At 40.8% G+C, this 20,171-nt stretch overlaps 1 protein-coding gene across 1 annotated transcript; it reads right to left on the minus strand.

Moving 5' to 3' along the window:
• Nucleotides 1-8,204: 8,204 nt before the first annotated feature.
• Nucleotides 8,205-14,704, minus strand: LOC115169908 (prostaglandin G/H synthase 2). Its single transcript, XM_029726023.1, has 9 exons — nt 14,345-14,704; nt 14,010-14,126; nt 13,752-13,895; nt 13,348-13,491; nt 12,911-13,092; nt 12,445-12,775; nt 11,857-12,143; nt 10,575-10,722; nt 8,205-9,710 (listed from the first exon to the last, which is right to left on the minus strand). Exons 1-9 carry the CDS (start codon nt 14,403-14,405, stop codon nt 9,301-9,303), a joined length of 1,824 nt encoding a protein of 607 aa, XP_029581883.1. The 5' UTR covers nt 14,406-14,704; the 3' UTR covers nt 8,205-9,300.
• Nucleotides 14,705-20,171: the final 5,467 nt, after the last annotated feature.

The raw sequence follows: 20,171 nt of genomic DNA on the forward strand, positions 1-20,171 counted from the left end.
CTGATTAAAGAAGCAATAAAACTGGCCTTCTTTAGACTAGTTGTATCTGGAGCATCATCATTTGTGGGTTTGATTACAGGCTCAAAATGGCCAGAAACAAAGGACTTATTTCTGAAACGTGTCAGTCTATTCTTGTTCTGAGAAATGAAGGCTCTTCCATGCGAGAAATTGCCAAGAAACTGAAGACTTGGTACAACGCTGTGTACTACTCCCTTCAGAGAACAGCGCAAACTGGCTCTAACCAGAATAGAAAGAGGAGTGGGAGGCCCCGGTGCACAACTGAGCAAGAGGACAAGTACATTAGTGTGTCTAGTTTGAGAAACAGACGCCTCACAAGTCCTCAACTGGCAGCTTCATTAAATAGTACCCGCAAAACACCAGTCTCAACATCAACAGTGAAGAAGCGACTCCGGGATGCTGGCCTTCTAGGCAGAGTAGCAAAGAAAAAGCCATATCTCAGACTGGCCAATAAAAATAAAAGATTAAGATGGGCAAACGAACACAGACACTGGACAGAGGAACATATGATATCTGAGTGAGAGTGACTAACAAAATCAATGGGGGCCCCTGGTCTGTATTTCAACCATGATTATTAAAAGTTTAAATAGTCTGGCCATCTTACCGATCAAAAATGTTTTAGCTGACATGGGCTAAATGAGTGACTGACATAAGAGAAAAACTGCTGATGCACAACCAAATTTCGAAATTACACCTTAGGTATTCTACTATTCTTACTCTGAACAGTAATTTTTTGTAACAGTATTTTTATTGGAGTTTCACAATTTTCACCCATATTAAGAGATACAACGACAAAGACAAGGCAAAAAAAACAGCACTCACTTACACATATCCGTATGTATGCACGAACGTACACACACACACACACCATTTCTCTCCCCGCTCAGTGCTTCTCTCACCCCATCCCCCTCATTGCGTCTCTCAATACATACATTTTAAACAAATATAAACAGAAATTAAAAAATTAAATAAATAAATAAATAAAATAAAAAGCTCAGTTTAAACCAAGAACTTGGGTTCCCCACATGGACCGTACAGTGTAATTCTGAAATACATAGATCACCATTCTAAGAGAATCCTTGCAGCATAATAGCTGATACTTCAGGTTCTAGGTCATTTAGGTAAGGTTCCCATACTTTGTAGAACTGATCTGTCTTAGAATGCAATGTACATGTCAGATATTCCAGCGGCACCCATTCAAATTGTATCTCATGCCAATCTTTAATAGAGGGAACCTTATCACTAATCCACTGTAAAAGTATGTTTTTCCTCGCTGCGAAGGTGAGGATGTTGTAAAGCCTCCTCTTACCCACAGAAGTTACATGCCTACTAGGGAGAACTAACAGTAGAGAAACTGGGTCCAATTCTAGATCGACCCCTAGGATCTTTTCAATTTCTTGCAGAACACCAGACCAATATCTTTGTATTTTGGTACATGACCATAAACAATGTGTTAGGGTGCCTGTATCAGTTTTACATTTAAGACATTGAGAAGAGGAAGAGGGGCTAAAAGCATGTCTGCAATTTGGGGATATATGCAATCTGTGTATTATTCTTAATTGAATTGCTCTAGTACGATTACATATAGATATTGTTTTTGCATATTTCCAAATGTCCTCCCACATCTCTTCGTCAATGGTAACAGACAGTTCTTTCTCCCACACTTGTTTCACCCTCTGTGTGTCGACAGCGGAAAAGGACCTTAAAGCATCATAAAACAGACTTACAGACATTTTCCTTTGTGGGGAAAAAAAGCATTCTTTCAATGACAGACATATCAGGGTTGCCAATTAAGGTGGTGCTCTTCAGAATATAATGTCTTACTTGTAGGAAACGGAAAAAGTCCTGCTTTGGGAGTTGATATTTCTCGACCATCTGCTCAAATGACAATAAAATCTTATCCGCAAATAAGTCATTTAGTCTGCGTATGCCCTTATTAAGCCAAACGTTAAAGCCAGCATCCAGCAATCCTGGGACAAAATCTGGGTTGTTAAGAATTGGGGTAAGAGCAGAGGTTAGTTTGGACCTTCCCAGGAAACGTTGAACTGACCTCCATACTTTGAGTGTGTTAAGTGTAATGGGGTTGTTACAGTGATCTTTTACAGACTTGAAACTTGTGAAAAATTAAATATCCTGTAAAGGGTATTTTGAAAGAGAAGTCTCAATGTCTAACCAAATAGAGGAGTCATCATTTGTGATCCAGTCTGAAATATAACATAGGTGGGCACACCACTGATATAACCTGATATTGGGCAGATCCAAGCCACCCATAGAACTTGGCAGCTGCAATATTGCCATCTTAAGTCTTGGCTTGCGTTTACTCCATATAAAGGAACTTAGCCATCCATTTACATCCTTTATTGCCTTATTGGAGAGTAATACTGGGATCATTTGGATTGGGTAAAGTAGCCTAGGTAAAATGTTCATTTTCAAGAGGGATATTCTACCCAACCATGAAATCGGAAGAGAGTTCCAGCGCTCCAGATCCTGTCTTATTGTGTCAAACAAGGGAACAAAATTGGCTTTGTACATTTGTTGGAATTTAGGAGTTACAAATATACCCAGATACGTAAAACCTGAGGGAGACCATTTAAAAGGGAAGGGGGGAGAAGTATTAGGTACAGAGTGAAGGTTACCAAGTGGCATAGCCTATCATTTAGTTAGGTTAATCTTGTAGCCTGAGAATTCACTGAATAACTCAATAATATTAATAAGAGATGTGATTGAAGTCTCGGGATTAGAAATGAATATCAGGACATCATCAGCATACAAGCTTGTTTTCTGGTGAACATCACCAATGAGCAGCCCCTGTATAGCAGGCGTTACCCTGATGGCCTCGGCCAGTGGTTCCATAACGAGTGCAAATAGGAGGGGGGACAAAGGACAGCCCTCTGAACAGTCATTTGAGAGTTCCTAAAATAAAAATAAGCCAGTTACCCATCCCTGATTTATGGTGTAGAGTTTGTTATCCTATAAGAGGGACATCTTTGACTGTATAGAGTTGGTTATCTCCTATAATAGTGACATCTTTGAAGAGGTAGAGTCTTTGCTCCTACAGACTCATCCAGCAGGTTTTGACTAGGTGGTATACAGCTACGACTAGAAGTAACTTTTTTTTGTAGGAGAACTAAAGTAGGAGGTTAGGAGAATTAACGTAGCAGGTTAGGAGAATTAACGTAGCAGGTTAGAAGAATTAACGTAGCAGGTTAGGAGAATTAACGTAGCAGGTTAGGAGAATTAACGTAGCAGGTTAGGAGAATTAACGTAGCAGGTTAGGAGAATTAACGTAGCAGGTTAGAAGAATTAACGTAGCAGGTTAGGAGAATTAACGTAGCAGGTTAGGAGAATTAACGTAGCAGGTTAGAAGAATTAACGTAGCAGGTTAGAAGAATTAACGTAGCAGGTTAGAAGAATTAACGTAGCAGGTTAGGAAAATTAACGTAGCAGGTTAGGAGAATTAACGTAGCAGGTTAGGAGAATTAACGTAGCAGGTTAGGAGAATTAACGTAGCAGGTTAGGAGAATTAACGTAGCAGGTTAGGAGAATTAACGTAGCAGGTTAGAAGAATTAACGTAGCAGGTTAGGAGAATTAACGTAGCAGGTTAGGAGAATTAACGTAGCAGGTTAGGAGAACTTACGTAGCAGGTTAGGAGAACTTACGTAGCAGGTTAGGAGAACTAACACAGAAGTTTAGGAGAATTAGGTTAAGGTTAGGAAAAGGGTTAGTGTTAGCTAAAATGCTATCCGAACCGGCGATGGAAAGTCACTCCTGGTCGTAGTTATACTCTATTTAGTCACAACCCATCCAGCATGGACCTTTCTGTGGACATGGCCTAGCACAGGTGTGTCTCGTTGCCCCTGACGATGCACACGTACTGTAGTGCAGCCTTTTTTCCACCTGAGAGTTGACATGTAAAATATGACATCAGTCAGTGTGATGCTAGAGGAAGAAGTCAAGGGAAGGGCTAAATGAAGTCCTTAGTAGAGCTTGATTCAAGAACATTTGCTTGCCTGGAGTGCCATTTGCACTCTTGAGACTTTTGTATTGGTTCCATTGCAACAGGCAAGCTTAATCAAACACACATAGAGTATTTGAAATTATTTCAAATAGTATTTGAACTCACGTCTGGACCTGAGATTCTGATTCAGATTCTGGACCTGAGATGACAATATTCACCTTTGAATGACATCCGATTCCCAGATAAGATAGAAAGCTGACAGTGTTCTGAGTTATACAGTTCTAAGGAGGTTATAACATAGGTTGTTATACAGTACCTGATACCCCTGATGTAACTCATCAGAAGACTCTGTGACTGGAAAAAGCTGTGTGCGCATAAGTGCTCCACATTCTGCCAGGCAATCTGAGATGAAGAGGAAGGGAGACATCATGTTCTGAAACTCACTGAAGCAATGTTCCATCCAACATGGCTGCCGCCAATCCACATCTCATGGTGCATTGCTTTGAATTGGAGTGTCCATTCAACTTATTCGAATTCTATGGCGTATATATTGCATTGACATTGAACAGCCGTGATTTGAATGGACTCTCAGTGGATATTCTGAGGGCAGCTCTGCTTCGAGGGCGGAAGAAATGTGATTGGTTGAAAGAAAGCTCAACAGTCAGTGGACAGAGCTTATTTCAGACACACATACAGTAGTTCATGCCAGGAATGGAACTGATTATAAATCAGTTTCCATGGAGAAAAAATCAAGGACTTCCTACTTACTCTCTTTTATGACATCTCAGTTAACATTATACTCTACAACATGGAGAAACCAGCTAGGAGAGGAAAACATGTCTTACCTTCTTCAACACAGGCCCACAATACAGTGGATTGTATTGCCTTGGCAGCACCTGTCCACAGTACAGGTGCTGAGAGATGAAAGCAAAATTGAGTGAATATGACATAGATAAGTGTAAGGGGGCTATTATAAGAAGCAAATCAAAGGATTTTTTGGAGGGGGAGAAATGCACTTATTTTTTTATTGGATTAGAGAAGAGTACTCAAAGAAGAACATATTTTAGACAGATTGAAAATGTAAAGGGTGAAGTAGTAGATGATTATGTAGAGATTTTAGAGACTTTAGAGACCATGGCAACAGCAGTCCACCTGTCGAAGCCACCTCCTAGAACACAGAAAGGACATACCATATAAGGAATTATGGATGAGTGTCTACTAACATTGATATTTCTAGACTAGAATGTGCCATATTTCTCTCCTAGTGTGAAGACATACAGAGGGAGGCTCCTGTTGGTCTAGTTGACCTAGGTCTGTGTTGGCCCACAGACAGGCCACAGCCAGTCCCTTGTGATTGGTCAGGGTCACAGCTAAAAACATGGTTTAGTTTATTTAATGGGTTGTGAGAATACACTCAAGGCTTTCCATAGCTACATGATTTCATTTGGATCAAACAATTTCTAGTTGTGAAGATCAACCTTTGCTAATTCAATTTTTATCTGCTGCACATTCAGTAACGGACTTCAGCTTACTATTCTCATTGTAAATCACCTGGACCTCTTCCCTGGGTTTGATGGTCTTCTGGGCCTTCTGATAGTAGAAGTCACCAGTGGCGGCTGCAGCTGCCTAGCCTTGTCTCATAGACTAGAAGTAACATAGTGAATGTAAATCCGGCACACTCAAATTAGTATGATATGTTGCATTTAGTATGGTTACATAAGACAGATGGTTACTGAAGGTTGCGAATTCGAATGTCATCAACTTTAGCATTTTAGATAATTAGCATCTTTTCAACTGCTTCCTACTTTTTAGCTACTTTGCAACTACCTAGCACGTTAGTTAACCCTAACCTTAACCCTTTTAACTAACTCTTCCCCTAACCTTAACCCTTTAACCTAACTCCTAAACTTAGCCCCAACCTTAACCCTAAACCCTAGCCTAGCTAACGTTAGCAAGCTAGCTAATGTTAGCCCCCTAGCTAGAATCTGTAAAATATCATCGATTTTTGCAAATTTGTAACATATAATACGAATTGTAATTTGTAACATGTCATACAAAATGGGTGATGGACATCCATAAATTAATACATAACATACCAAACGTAACATGTCATACTAAAAGGAGTGTCTCAGATTTACGTACAGAATAATACAAAATGCTCTGAGACTTGATTGAGCTGCCCACACAAATAGCTGGCAGCAGTCTGCAGCCTCCCAGTTGGGTCAGCAGAGAATTTATGATCCAAAACTATGCACCAACCAAACCAAGCATTAATTACGCAACGCAAGCACTAATTGGGCAAATCAGGTCATACCATAGACAATCTATTAAACACTGAATAGGATGCCTATGTTCTGCTCCTTGTGTACCCAGAAAGTTGGGCATTGTGACTTAATGTGTGACAGGTAAGCTAGGCGTTAGGCTTATGTCCCAATGCACACAGTATGTCATCATAATACATATTTTTGTGGCATGTTGTGTACAAACTACCATTAGGCTAGCCTGGGTGTCAGTTTGTTTCTCTTTTGATAACTCCTTATGGAATTGTCATGTTAATGACAGCAATGGAGTTGGCAAGAGTACAAGCAGATCTTGGACCCAGGCTACTGTTACGCCTACACATTTCTTTCCCCTTCTAAAATGATTACAGGCTCCTTAACTTTCAAGACATCTTCAGTACTGACATTATTTCTCATGCCACTATTGTGATAGCCTCTAGCACTGTGATGGGTTTCAAGCACAATAAATAGACCTGTCATGATTGATAGACTTGGTTTCATAGCAAAACCATCCACAAAACCTTTACCTGCATTTGACCAATATCAAAGTAACACAAATGAAATAAAATGGCAATAAAATTCTCACAATTATAATTAAGTTCTTGTTGCTAATGGATTTAGATTGTTCACATTTTCCTTCCTGGCTGCTCACACTATTTAACTTGGCATGTGGCTGTGTATTCATTTCCTTTGTCCAACGGTTTGTTGGCACCCAGTCTCAGTGGCTGAGCCAAAACTTCATAAACTAGAATCCAAGTTGCAAGTTACTGGTATAAGCAGGGATTGACATTAAGCGTTGCCCTATTGGCTGGGGCAAGTCAACTGAGCAGTTGAGCCCGATATGAGATTGCCCCATTTGGCCGGTGATAAAACAATTATAGTTAACAGCCAAACTGCAAAGAATTCCAGTTGCCTAAAACGTATATTTCTGGTTCCTCCCCATTGTTTAAGTGAAAGACAGACAATTTATGGCAATTGTGCAAGTTGAGCCAGTACTGATCCAGTACTTAACTTTTTGATTCCTCCCCTACTGTATGTATAGGTGAACGCCAGGCAATATATGGCATTTCTGCCAGTAAAAAGCATTTCACATGTTTGGACAAGCGATCTTCAGCCAACCCCAAAAAATACTCCTGACTTGTCAGATGGGCAAACGCCTTTCAGACTTGAAAGTTAATCCCTGTATGAGTAAAGGAAGTTTGAAATGAGTAAGAATGACAGACTACATTAAAGTGAAAGGGATGTTCTCTGTTCCCTTCTAAATCTATTAAGCAACAGCATCCTTCTAGCTAGTTTCATTAGAGTGGTTTGGGTATGAGATGAGTCTGTATGTGTGATGTGTGGTAAGCCCACTTGATTTTTTTCTATTGTATTGCTTTGTATTGTATAGTGTTGTCTACAATCCCAAGAATATTTGCCCAGAAAGACTGTTTCTTAATAAATCACTATAATAAATGCAATGTCAAATTTAACTTGTTTTATTCACAGGCAGATGGGTGAATTATTTTTATATGCAGCCATGTTAAAGGGGCAATCTGTGATTCCTACGTCCATTCTTCATTTAATTTTTTTTATGATATATACCCATTGATTCTTGAAGAATACAACTGGTAAATTCCTCATGAGCTTTGTTGAATTGCCAAACCTCATCTGTAAGCATGTTTAATTTGTTCCATTGTTTGTTAATGTAATAACAGTGTCTAGCCTCAAAACATGGTTAAAACTATCATTTTGATCTCATGGATGGTCAGTCCTTGCATCTATAGCTTTATCTATGAATTTAAGACTGGTTATACTTCTCCAGCCCCATCCCTCAGCTGTTTACCAAAAACAGGGGCAGGGTCTCCACTTTGTTGTTGTTTGAACTGCAGATTGCCCCTTTACTGTTATAAAAGTCACAATTTACATTCCAATTAAAATGGTATGGCACTTAAGAAAGCATTAAAAGACAATTTATCAAGATAATTTTATTAGTGTGATTCATTTGCATTCATTCATCTCACTCTGTAATAATAGTCTCACAAATATTCACTTCATCCATTTGCAATAACATTATATTTGACCAAAACAAAGACTGACAAATACACCCCAGCTGATTTTCCATGCAGTAGTTCAAGTTCTAGACAGACAATAAACAACATAAAAGTATTTTGGATAGGTCTTTGCTTCAAGCAAGGAGATACCTAGACAGTTGCACAACTGAATGCATTCAACTGAAATGTCTTCCGCATTTAACCCAACCCCTTGGAATCAGAGCGGTGCGGGGGGCTGCCTAATTGACGTCCACATCATCGGCACCCGGGGAGCAGTTGTTGGGGGTTAACTGCCTTGCTCAAGGGCAGAATAACGACAGATTTTTCCACCTTGCCAGCTCGGGGACTTGAACCAGCACCTTTCAGTTATTGGCCCAATGCTCTTAACCGCCCCATGTAACTCCTTCAAGTTTCACAGTGTATGCAGAGAAAACTAACTTGCTTTTGTTCATGTTAAGCATTACAAATTAGTAAACGGTTTTCATATTTAAAAACATAATCATGACTAAATAACTTAATCACAACTAAATAATCAACAATACACTAATAAATATTAAATACATAAATTAATAAACAATAAATAACTAAATAAGTCCCTCAAGGATTACGCGATCCCAAATTATAATATTTATAAATTTGTCCAATCACTGCACTATTTCCTCATAAAACAGTTAAATCATCGAAATATTATTGCATACAAATTACCCATCACTGCAGTACAAAAAGAGGCCTGGCAATTTCAAATAATCACGCACATTTACCGCATAATATGGTTCCATTTAGCCAAACGTCAACAAATGTTCTCTCGTCAGTGCAGTTTTGCAACAAATTGGACAAAATAATTGCATATTGCCATGCTAAATGTCATAATTGCTGCAGCAAAATAAAGCCTTTTTGCTTGCAAATATCATAATAAAATCTTAAATACAGCAAAACGACCTAAAAGGAGAGCAACTTTAGAACACTAGACACTGCTAAGTGTATTTGAATAAAACCTATTGCTTTAGTTCTTTAAAGCTCTGAAGTCCTTTCTTTCAGCAGAACACCTGGGTTCACGTCACTCGGGTGTGTCTCGCTTGCGTTGGCTGACGCCTGCTCAAACACTCTAAAAAAATCTGGCACTTGAAAAGACACCATAGGACAAGGACCTTTGACATTGCTGCACACCAGCCTCTCCAATGAAGCAGTGTTGACGATGTCAAAGCCCACAATCCCTCCGAATGTGCTGGGCATCCAGTATTCCGGCGAGCAAATGGGGTTTCCCAGGAGACCTTTCAGGGAATAGGGGGAGCCCATTTCTATCATAGTCTCCCCGAAGACAGAGTTAGGTCTGGGGCGCTCCACCAGAAGGCCTGGGTACAGCTCCACAGCATCCACTTCCCCATATAGACTCTCCAGCTCCGCAGCCAGCTCTTTCTCTCCTGCAACACCCACAGAACAACAAAGGGTTAATAAATCTAGCCTGCTAGTCACCAATGATGTATATAAACCCTGGATTGCTGAAGCTATGTATTGGCCATTGTAAGGCTTTGAAGCCACCAGTCGGCCATACTGGCACTATCAGCCATCTAGCGTATATATAAGTCATTTCTAGTCACACACACACACACGTCTATTAAATCCTTTACTCACAAAATAAAAAGTAAACGAACAACCCACTGGGCACAGACGTCAATTCAACATTGGTTCAACGTAATTTCATTGAACTTACGTGGAAACAACTTGGAAGCAACTTGGATTCAACCAGTGTGTGCCCAGTGGGAAGGTGCATGCTATAACAAGTCTGTGTTTTGGTCTTTATAGGAACTCAATGATGCAAGTATAGACACAGTACAGTTGAACCTTGTGTGAATCTCATGTGAGAGTGTAAATGTGTATGTGATTGTACGTTGAAGATTACATGTGCAGACTTTAATAATACACCTTCAGGGTATAATAGGCGGCAGCCACTCCCTGCCCAATCTCTATATCAACAGCTGCCATGGAGGTAGTAACCATGCCAATAACAAAACAGCTGGGCCTGACTGAACCAATCCTGTCGCTTTATCCAGGGACTACTTCAGTTTCCATGCACCTGTGCTTACTAAATGAAACCTTTCACCTAGTTAGATTGAGGATAAATAAATAGAAATATTAAAGGGACACTTTGGGATTTTGGCAATTAAGGCCTTTATGAGTCAGATGAACTCTGGATACCATTTTATGTCTCTGGAAAATGGTATCCACGGGTTCGTTCATCTGACTCTGGGAAAGTAGATACAGGGCTTCATTGACAAAATCCTCACCTGTGAGATCCTCGAAAGAGGAGTAGGCCCTCATGTTGAAGCGTTTCCTGTAGGCGTTGAGGGACTGGTAACGCATGTCTCTGGTGTGCTCCAGGGCCTTAGCTGCCACGCCCACTACTGAAGGAGGCAGGTTACGCCCACCAGCCACCTGGGAACCAATAGGAATCAAGATTCATTAGTGGAGCTGAATCAGGAGTTTGGGAATTGTTCACTTAGGAAGGACTACCACGTCTAACATTAGGAAGGACTACCACATCTAACGTTAGGAAGGACTACCACGTCTAACGTTAGGAAGGACTACCACGTCTAACGTTAGGAAGGACTACCACGTCTAACGTTAGGAAGGACTACCACGTCTAACGTTAGGAAGGACTACCACGTCTAACGTTAGGAAGGACTACCACGTCTAACATTAGGAAGACTACCACGTCTAACGTTAGGAAGACTACCACGTCTAACATTAGGAAGACTACCACGTCTAACGTTTGACATTGGATGTATACTGAGATTGAAAACACACCATTCCCCAACCAGCTCCGTTTACTTGTGACAAAACAGTTGTCACTTAGGCCTCAATGAAATACTATTGCTGTAAGGATGTTCCAGTGTCGAGTGCCCCCCTCCCCCCATTCCCACTACTCCCCATCAGTGGTGTAAAGTACTTCAATAAAAATACTTTAAAGTCCTACTTAAGTAGTTTTTTGGGGTATCTGTACTTTACTATTTATATTTTTGACAACTTTTACTTCACTACATTCCTAAAGAAAAGTATGTACTTTTTACTCCATACATTTTCCCTGAACCCCAATGTACTCTTTACATTTTGAATGCCCAGCAGGACAGGAAAATGGTCTAATTCACACACTTATCAAGAGAACATCCCTGGTCATCCCTACTTCCTCTGATCTGGTTGACTCACTAAACACATGCTTCATTTGTAAATTATGCCTGAGTGTTGGAGTGTGCCCCTGGCTATCAGTGAATAAACTTTTTTTTATTTTTTAAATGGTGCCGTCTGGTTTGCTTAATATAAGAAATTTGAAATGATTTTTACTTTTGACACTTAAGTATAATTTAGCAATTACATTTACTTTTGATACCTAAGTATATTTAAAACCAAATACTTTTAGACTTTTACTCAAGTAGAATTTTACTGCGCTATTTCCACTTTTACTTGAGTCATTTTCTATTAAGGTATATTTACTTTTACTCAAGTATGACAATTGGGTACTTTTTCCATCACTGCTTCCCATAGGACCCCAATGTACACTAGACAACTCACCCTTCCAGCGATCTGCTTGGTGAAGGACTCCACCAGGTTGTTGATGCCGTGCTCTGTAACCAGGGAGTTGTTGAAGACAAACTGGGGGTAGGTATAGGCGCGGCCCTCGATGTTGAAGGTGTCAGGCATTAGTGGGTGCCAGTGGTACAGGGTATTGAACTCAGCTGCAATACGGTTCTGGTACTGGAAGCGCTGGTTAAACAGGAGCTCCGGGTTGAACTTGAGCTTGAAGTGGTAGCCGCTCAGGTGCTGGACGTAGTCCTCGATCACGATCTTTATGGTCTCGCCTGCAAGGAAGGAAGGAAGGAAGGAAGGAAGGAAGGAAGGAAGGAAGGAAGGAAGGAAGGAAGGAAGGAGATAAGGTTGGTGAGATATTGCTCAATAAATATCTGACACCCACTAAATATCGTGTTTTGATCTGTTTTACACAGAGCTGTTTTAATCTGTATGCATTGTACGGTTTCGAAAACACTCTCAAACATTGCCTCACTTTGATCATATACGATTCCCATTATAAGGACCTGAAGGGTCTAAGACAGTACAGTAGGCACAGTAGAGGTGTGTCCAGTTTTAGTACTGATAACTCACCAATTAGGATGAGGCGTGTGGTCTGGAAAATGCGTTCGTCGTCCCATTCGGGATGCTCCTGCATCATGACGTCACAGACGCGGTTGTGTTCTCTCAGCCAGATGGTGGCGTACATCATGAGACCGGGGACCAGGCCGAAAAGCTCGTGGCCCACAGCGAAGCGGTGCTCCTCGAGCACGTGGGGTGGATAGTGCATCTCGACTCCAACCTCCTTTACCAATGGGGGGTAGACCTCGCCATTCACAACCTGATACTTCAGTTTGCCATTCTTGAACTGCCTCAGCTTGTGCTGTCTCTCCAGAGTGTCTCCATAGACATGGTGTAAGTCCACCTGAAACACAGAGGAAAAGAGTGAGTCCAAACATAAACTCCAAGCCTATAAGTTAAAGTCAACCATGAAACAAAATTGAAAAATATTTTCATATGACAGACCCACTATTTGTTGTGTATTGTAAATTAGACTTACGCCATGGCCCAAGGCTTTGGTGAAAGCTGGTCCTTTCTTGAAGTCTGATTTGAAGAACTGGTGGGTGAAGTGCTGGGCGAAGAAGGCGAACATAAGATTGGAACCCTGAGGATCCGGAATGAACCGCTTCCTCAACATAACCTTCTCCACCACAAGCTTGGCATCTGGAAGCACGGCTCTTCCTATAAGGAGAAGGAGCGATGTTAGCAAAATACTTTGGGTCCTACCTCAACAAAATCTTTATTCGGTTACTAACGAAAGTTATAATTAATGTTAATTCGACTGCCATATCGTTCAGTCTCGTCTTGGAAACTTCAGAAGGCTGTGACTTTCGACTGGTGGGAATGATTTAGAAACCGGTCTGAAGTTAATTTCTAAGGCTTCCATGGTCTTAGAAAAGGAATTCCAAAAGACTGGTTAGGAGGGAGCTCACTCACCTGCAGTTCCCATAGGTGTAGGACAGCCCTTTGGCAATGGGGGAAGGGTCCGTGTATAGTAAGACAGGTTGGAGTAAGCTTCCCAGCTCTTGTAGCCATAATCAGAATTGAAAGTCGGTGGGCTGTCCACCAAATGTGAGCGGGCTATTAAATAGAGAGGCAGAGAGCAACATTATTTAATTTGTTCAGAAACTGAGCTAATAATGTAATCTGTTAAATTTAATGTAAGACTTCTGACTGAAAAATATTTATCATGTATTTTTTCACTCATATTTCGTTCATTTCTTTCTTTATCTCCATCCTTCCCATATCAGTAAATATCATACAGGTATATCCAAATAATACATTGACTCAACAGTCTTTCATTCATGAACTATCAAAAATGTGATATTATTTCAACTTACATGTCAAGACATAGCTCATGATAGCATTTCTCACAAAAGTGATCTTGTTGATGACATTCCATACCCCTTTGTAGTGTGTAAGGAAGTAGTGCACAGTGTTCGGGGCTGGTTTCAATGATATCTTTATCCATGTTAGGAATTCCGCTGCAGAGGGAGTGGGAAATATTTCTAATAACAATATCGAATACTCCTCGTGAATAATGATATACATAATATCGATGGAATTTGTATTAGACCTCCTAAAAATGTTTAACTTACGAGTTGTGCAGTTCTTTCCATAATATCCCGTTCTTGTGCATTCACACTCATAGTCGTCGAAGCCTTTTGAATTACATAAGCCCCTATTTTCACATGGTTGTGCACAGCAAGGGTCCACTGAAAATATATTGCAAAAGTTTAGAAGGCGATACAAAGTTGTATTATTGTATCCATTCATCTCTTTTTCCATTAAACATTCGAATTTATATTAAAGCAATTCGGATAAATCGATAACAGCTTATGTAAAAGTATAATTACAAACTATTATTAATAAGCCATATACAATATTTTCACAATATAATATATTTATAAGAGTATCAAATAAATATTCTCACCTCCTTCGCAAAAATAGATCCACACGTTAGCGAGCAAAACAACGCAGATTACTTTATTCATTCCGAAAGATTCTATTGAATCGCAATCCGGTGTAAAATTCCAGCCGACTACAGCTCACACCTGGTGACAGTGATTCTGAAATGTTTGGATGCCTGCTCCATATTTATGTACGATGCTCATTCCAAGCTCTTGCGCAAACTATTACGCTAATAAAGTCACCGGAACCGGCCAGGACCAGAGGTGAGCGGAAAAATTGGACCAATCATCTTCCTCATGGAGGCATTTGGTGTATTCTGCATCCAGTTAACGTCGACATCCACACAGTGTGGTCATTTAAAACAATAAAATACACGTTTCTGTATTTACAGTGTATTCAATCACTGTAGCCAACATCAGGTTGTCTTCTTATTTTATTATATTGTATAAAGATTGATAACAAAAGTAACACATTTTCTAAAGACTAATCCAAAATCGATAAATGAAGGCGCGGGAGGCAAAATAAAAAACCGGAAAAACAGGAAAACGTCTCCACACACTTGTCAGATGCTAATTTCTTACAAAAAGCTTTCGGTCAGTCGACCTTCATCAGAACATATCTCCACAAGCAATAGGGACAGACTTCCAAAACAATTACCAGTAAATTAAGGCGATCGTTGTTCGTGCAAACTATATATGGACGGTGGGAAGAATTTACTGTCATTTGGCGCCAACATGTGGCCAAATGTGTCATGGTGTTGTAATTACCGACTGGACAATGAATGAAAGTAGAATGACTGACTGACCAGGTTACAAAAAATTATGTCATTTGTCTTTTACGTCCTTAATAGCTAACCTATTTTATGTTGTTATGTTATTCTTAGTTATTTGAATACTTACTTACAGTTAGTAACACCTGTTTATGAGTGAAATATTAACTAAACGCAACATGCAACAATTTCAAAGATTTTACTGAGTTACAGTGCATATGAGGAAATCAGTCGATTGAAATAAATGAATTAGGCCCTAATCTATGGATTTCACATGACTGGGAATACAAATATGCATCTGATGGTAACAGATACCTTAAAAAAACATTGCTTCACAATGGGCCTCAGGATCTCATCACCTTATTTCTGTGTATTCAAATTGTCTTCGATAAAATGTGTTGTAGCTTATGCCTGCCCATACCATAACCCCACCGCAACCTTGGGGCACTCTGTTCACAACATTAACATCAGCAAACCGCTCTCCCACATAACGCCAAATTCTCTAAAACAATGTTTATGGCGTTGGGGTCCGGTGGACATTCCTGCAGTCAGCATGCCAATTGCACGCTCCCTCAAAACTTGAGACATCTGTAGCATTGTGTTGTGTGACAAAACTGGAAAATAAGGGAGAGCCGCACACTCTAGGAGCTCTGATGCAAAAATGTAATATCCAACGTTTCGACAGCCAAGCTGTCTTCATCAGGGTGTTACAAAACTGCACATTTTAGAGTGGCCTTTTAATTTTCCCCAGCACAAGGTGCACCTTTCTGTTTAATCAGCTTCTTGATAATCCATCCACTTGACAGGTGTGGCATATCTTGGCAAATGAGAAATGCTCAATAACAGGGATGTAAACAAATTTTGGCACAGTATTTGAGAGATATAAGCTTTTTGTGAGTATGGAACATTTTTAGTAACTTTTATTTCAGCTCATGAAACATGGTTCCAACACTTTACATGTTGCGTTCATATTTTTGTTCAATATAGATCAGGGTTTCCAAAACTCGGTACTGGGGCCTCTCTTGGGTGCACATTTTGTTTTTTGCCCTAGCAGTACACAACTGATTCAAATAACAAACTCATCCCCAATCTTTGATTAGTTGAATCAGCTGTGTAATGGGGGGGGGGGTGGCAGGACCGAGTTTGGGAAACCCTGATCAAGTGGACTTAAAATGTCCAATGCAGCCGTTCTTATCTCAATATAAAATCATTTCTGGGTAACAATTAAGTACCTTGTTAGGACTGTCTGGGAGTGGTCTGAGTAGGGAGGGGAAAACTGAAAAGTAGTTGTTATTGACAGAGAGGTTTGAAACTCTCTTTCTTATTGGTCTGTTAATACATTTTCCACTAGGTGTTGTCAGCAAAAAAGACAGTACAGTTGGCACAGTAGGTGTGTCTAGTTTTAGTACTGATAACTCACCAATTAGGATGAGGCGTGTGGTCTGGAAAATGCGTTCAGCAAAAAACAAGAAACTATGGATGCAGTGGGCTATAGAACAAAAACATTGGACACTGGAGAATTGCAAAAACATTGTCTGGTCTGATGAATCCCGGTTCCGGCTGTTTCACACTGACGGGAGGACTAGGGTATGGAGAAAACATGAGTACATGCATCCATCATGCCACGTGTCAACATTACAGGTTGGTGGTGGAGGTGTGATGGTGTGGGGTGTGTTTTCATGGCATACATTGGGCACCTTGATAAAAGTGGAGGTACGTTTGAATGCCACCGGATATCTGAACATCATTGCCAATCAAGTGCATCCCTTCATGGCAACAGTGTACTGTATGTACTTATCTGTATGTACTGTATCTGCAAATATATTTTTACACACAAATGTGTGAAGCATTGGAGTGGAATTCTTTCGACACCTTGTAGAAACCATGCCCTGACAAATTGAGGCTGTTCTGAGGGCAAAAGGGGGTGTAACTCAATATTAGGAAAGTGTTCCTAATGTTTTTTAAACTCAGTGTATATAAAACACAGGAAAATGTGCATTTTAATCATTTAGCAGATGGTTTTATCCAGAGTGAATTACAAGAGCAATTAGGGTTAAGAGCCTTGCTAAAGGGCACATCAGATTTATCACATTGTCAGCTCGGAGAATCGAACTACCTACCTTTCAGTTACCGGCCCAATGCGCTTAATGCTAGGCTACCTGCCGCCCTCCATTTTTGACTGCACTGGGCCTTTAAGTTAAGAGACTAAATATTGACTGACAATTTAGGCTACTAATAGTGATTGACTACAGTATTAGTATTTAGTAACCTAACGTAGCAGGCGTGACGGAAAAAAAAACTTTTGAGGGACCAATCCAGTAAATGTGTAAGAGGAGGTAAGATGGAGTTTCGCCCAAGGGGCCAGGGTTCCGGTTTAGAAGTAGAAGCACGGTTGACTGCTCCTACAGTTTTGCTTCGGTACTGCAGTTTAACTGACAGACCTGAAACACTAACTCCATAGACAGCCACATAGAGAAGTCAAATTAGAAAATTCCTAATAAGACACTTTAGTCATCACCTTTGTGCACAAAACATCCATTGAATTATTCAAATAATTTTCTTTGAGGCCGTTTTTGTCCCCATCACTCATAGCCAAAGATAATATTTTACATGTATATTCATCCAATGTCTGCCATGTTTTTGAATGACGTGATGACGTCGTAGCTGCTCCTTGTGCGCACTGAGTGCTAGTGCGCATTTGATGTCGGTCCCTATAAACCAGATCCAACCCGGATATAGACGTTCCATTAATCGCCGTATGCGAACGTGAGTAGATTATCTTGAAAACAACGATCGGACATCTTGGATGCAGTCTCCAGTTCTTATTATACCTCAGTAGTGTCGCCTTGTTAACGTCCAAAAGCGGAAGTCGCTTCACAGGCTTTCCATTTTCTCTGAAAACCGGACGCATTCGGTAGGTTTCCGACCCGCAGAGGGTGAATAGTTAGTGGGTGTGTTTGATCGGTAAGCCTAACGAAGCCAACTGTAAACTTGGGACTTCCCAAAACCATTGTCACAAAGTTGGAAGCACAGAATCGTCTAAAATGTAATTGTATGCTGTAGCATTAAGATTTTCTATCACTGGAACTAAGGGGCTTAGCCCAAACCATGAAAAACAGCCCCAGACCATTATTCCTCCTCCACCAAACTTTACAGTTAGCACTATGTATTTGGGCAGGAAGCATTCTCCTGGCATCCGCCAAACCCAGATTCCTCCGTCGGACTGCCAGATGGTGAAGCGTGATTCATCATTCCAGAGAACGTGTTTCCACTGCTCCAGAGTCCAATAGCGGCGAGCTTTACACCACTCCAGCCGACGCTTGGCATTGCACATGTTGATCTTAGGCTTGTGTGTGGCTGCTCGGCCATGGAAACCTATTTCATTAAGCTTCCGGCGAACAGTTATTGTGCTGACGTTGCTTCCAAAGGCAGTTTGGAACTCGGTTGTGAGTGTTGCAACCGAGGACAGATGATTCCATTCTTGTGGACCGGCTAAGGAGTATTTGTGTCTGAGGGGGTCTTTGGCCTAGTTTTCTAACTACCTCTCTCAATGAGTGCAGTGTATAAAGTCAGAACATCTGCTGTCTCAGCCACTGCCTGTCACCAAGGGAGTACCCCAAGGCTTGATCCTAGGCCCCTTGTTCTTCTCAATTTACATCAACAACATAGCTCAGGCAGTAGGAAGCTCTCTCATCCATTTATATGCAGATGATACAGTCTTATACTCAGCTGGCCCCTCCTTGGATTTTGTGTTAAATACAACAAAGCTTTCTTAGTGTTCAACAAGCTTTCTCTGCCCTTAACCTTGTTTTGAACACCTCCAAAACAAAGGTCATATGGTTTGGTAAGAAGAATGCCCCTATCCCCACCAGTGTGATTACTACCCCCTGAGGGTTTAGAGCTTGAGGTAGTCACCTCATACAAGTACTTGGGAGTATGGCTAGATGGTAAACCATCTTTATCTCAGCACATATCCAAGCTACAGGCTTAAACCTTAACTTAAACCTAGACTTAAACCTAAACCAGATGACCATTCTACCCATGCTAGATTACGGAGACGTAATTCATAGATCGGCAGGTAAGGGTGCTCTCGAGCGACTAGATGTTCTTTACCATTTGGCCATCAGATTTGCCACCAATGCTCCTAATAGGACACATCACTGCACTCTATACTCCTCTGTAAACTGGTCATCTCTGTATACCCATCGCAAGACCCACTGTTTGATGCTTATTTATAAAACACTCTTAGGCCTCACTCCCCCCATCTGAGATACCTACTCATCCTCATCCTCCACATACAACACCCGTTCTGCCAGTCACATTCTGTTAAAGGCCCGCAAAGCACACACATCCCTGGGTGGCTCCTCTTTTCAGTTCGTTGCAGCTAGTGACTGGAACAAGCTGCAAAAAACACTCAAACTGGACAGTTTTATCTCCATCTCTTCATTCAAAGACTTAATCATGGACACTTACTGACAGTTATGGCTGGTTCGCGTGATGTATTGTTGTCTCTACCTTCTTTCCTTTGTGCTGTTGTCTGTGCCCAATAATGTTTGTACCATGTTTTGTGCTGCTGCCATGTTGTGCTGCTACCATGTTGTTGTCATGTGGTGTTGCTACCATGCTGTGTTGTCATGTGTTGCTGCCATGCTATGTTGTTGTCTTAGGTCTCGTTTTATGTAGTGTTGTGGTGTCTCTTGTCAAGATGTATGTTTTGTCCTATATTTTTAATCCCAGCCCCCGTCCCCGCAGGAGGCCTTTCGTTCTTAACTGACTTTGTCACAGGGGTCGTGGAAAGGAGACCAAGGCGCAGCGTGTAAAGTGCTCATTCTTTTTCTTTAATGAATACACCTCAACAAAAAACAACAAACGACCGATAACAGTCCCGTCAGGTACACAAGACTAAATGGAAATCAACTACCCACAAACCCCAAAGGCAAACAGGCTGCCTAAGTATGGCTTCCAATCAGAGACAACGAAAGACACCTGCCTCTGATTGGAAACCATACCCGGCCGAACATGAAAACCAACACATAGAAAAAGAATACTAGAAAAACCCCACATATAAACAGAAAACTCA

Source organism: Salmo trutta, chromosome 31, assembly GCF_901001165.1.
Source record: "Salmo trutta chromosome 31, fSalTru1.1, whole genome shotgun sequence".
NCBI classification, from domain to species: Eukaryota; Metazoa; Chordata; class Actinopteri; order Salmoniformes; family Salmonidae; genus Salmo; species Salmo trutta.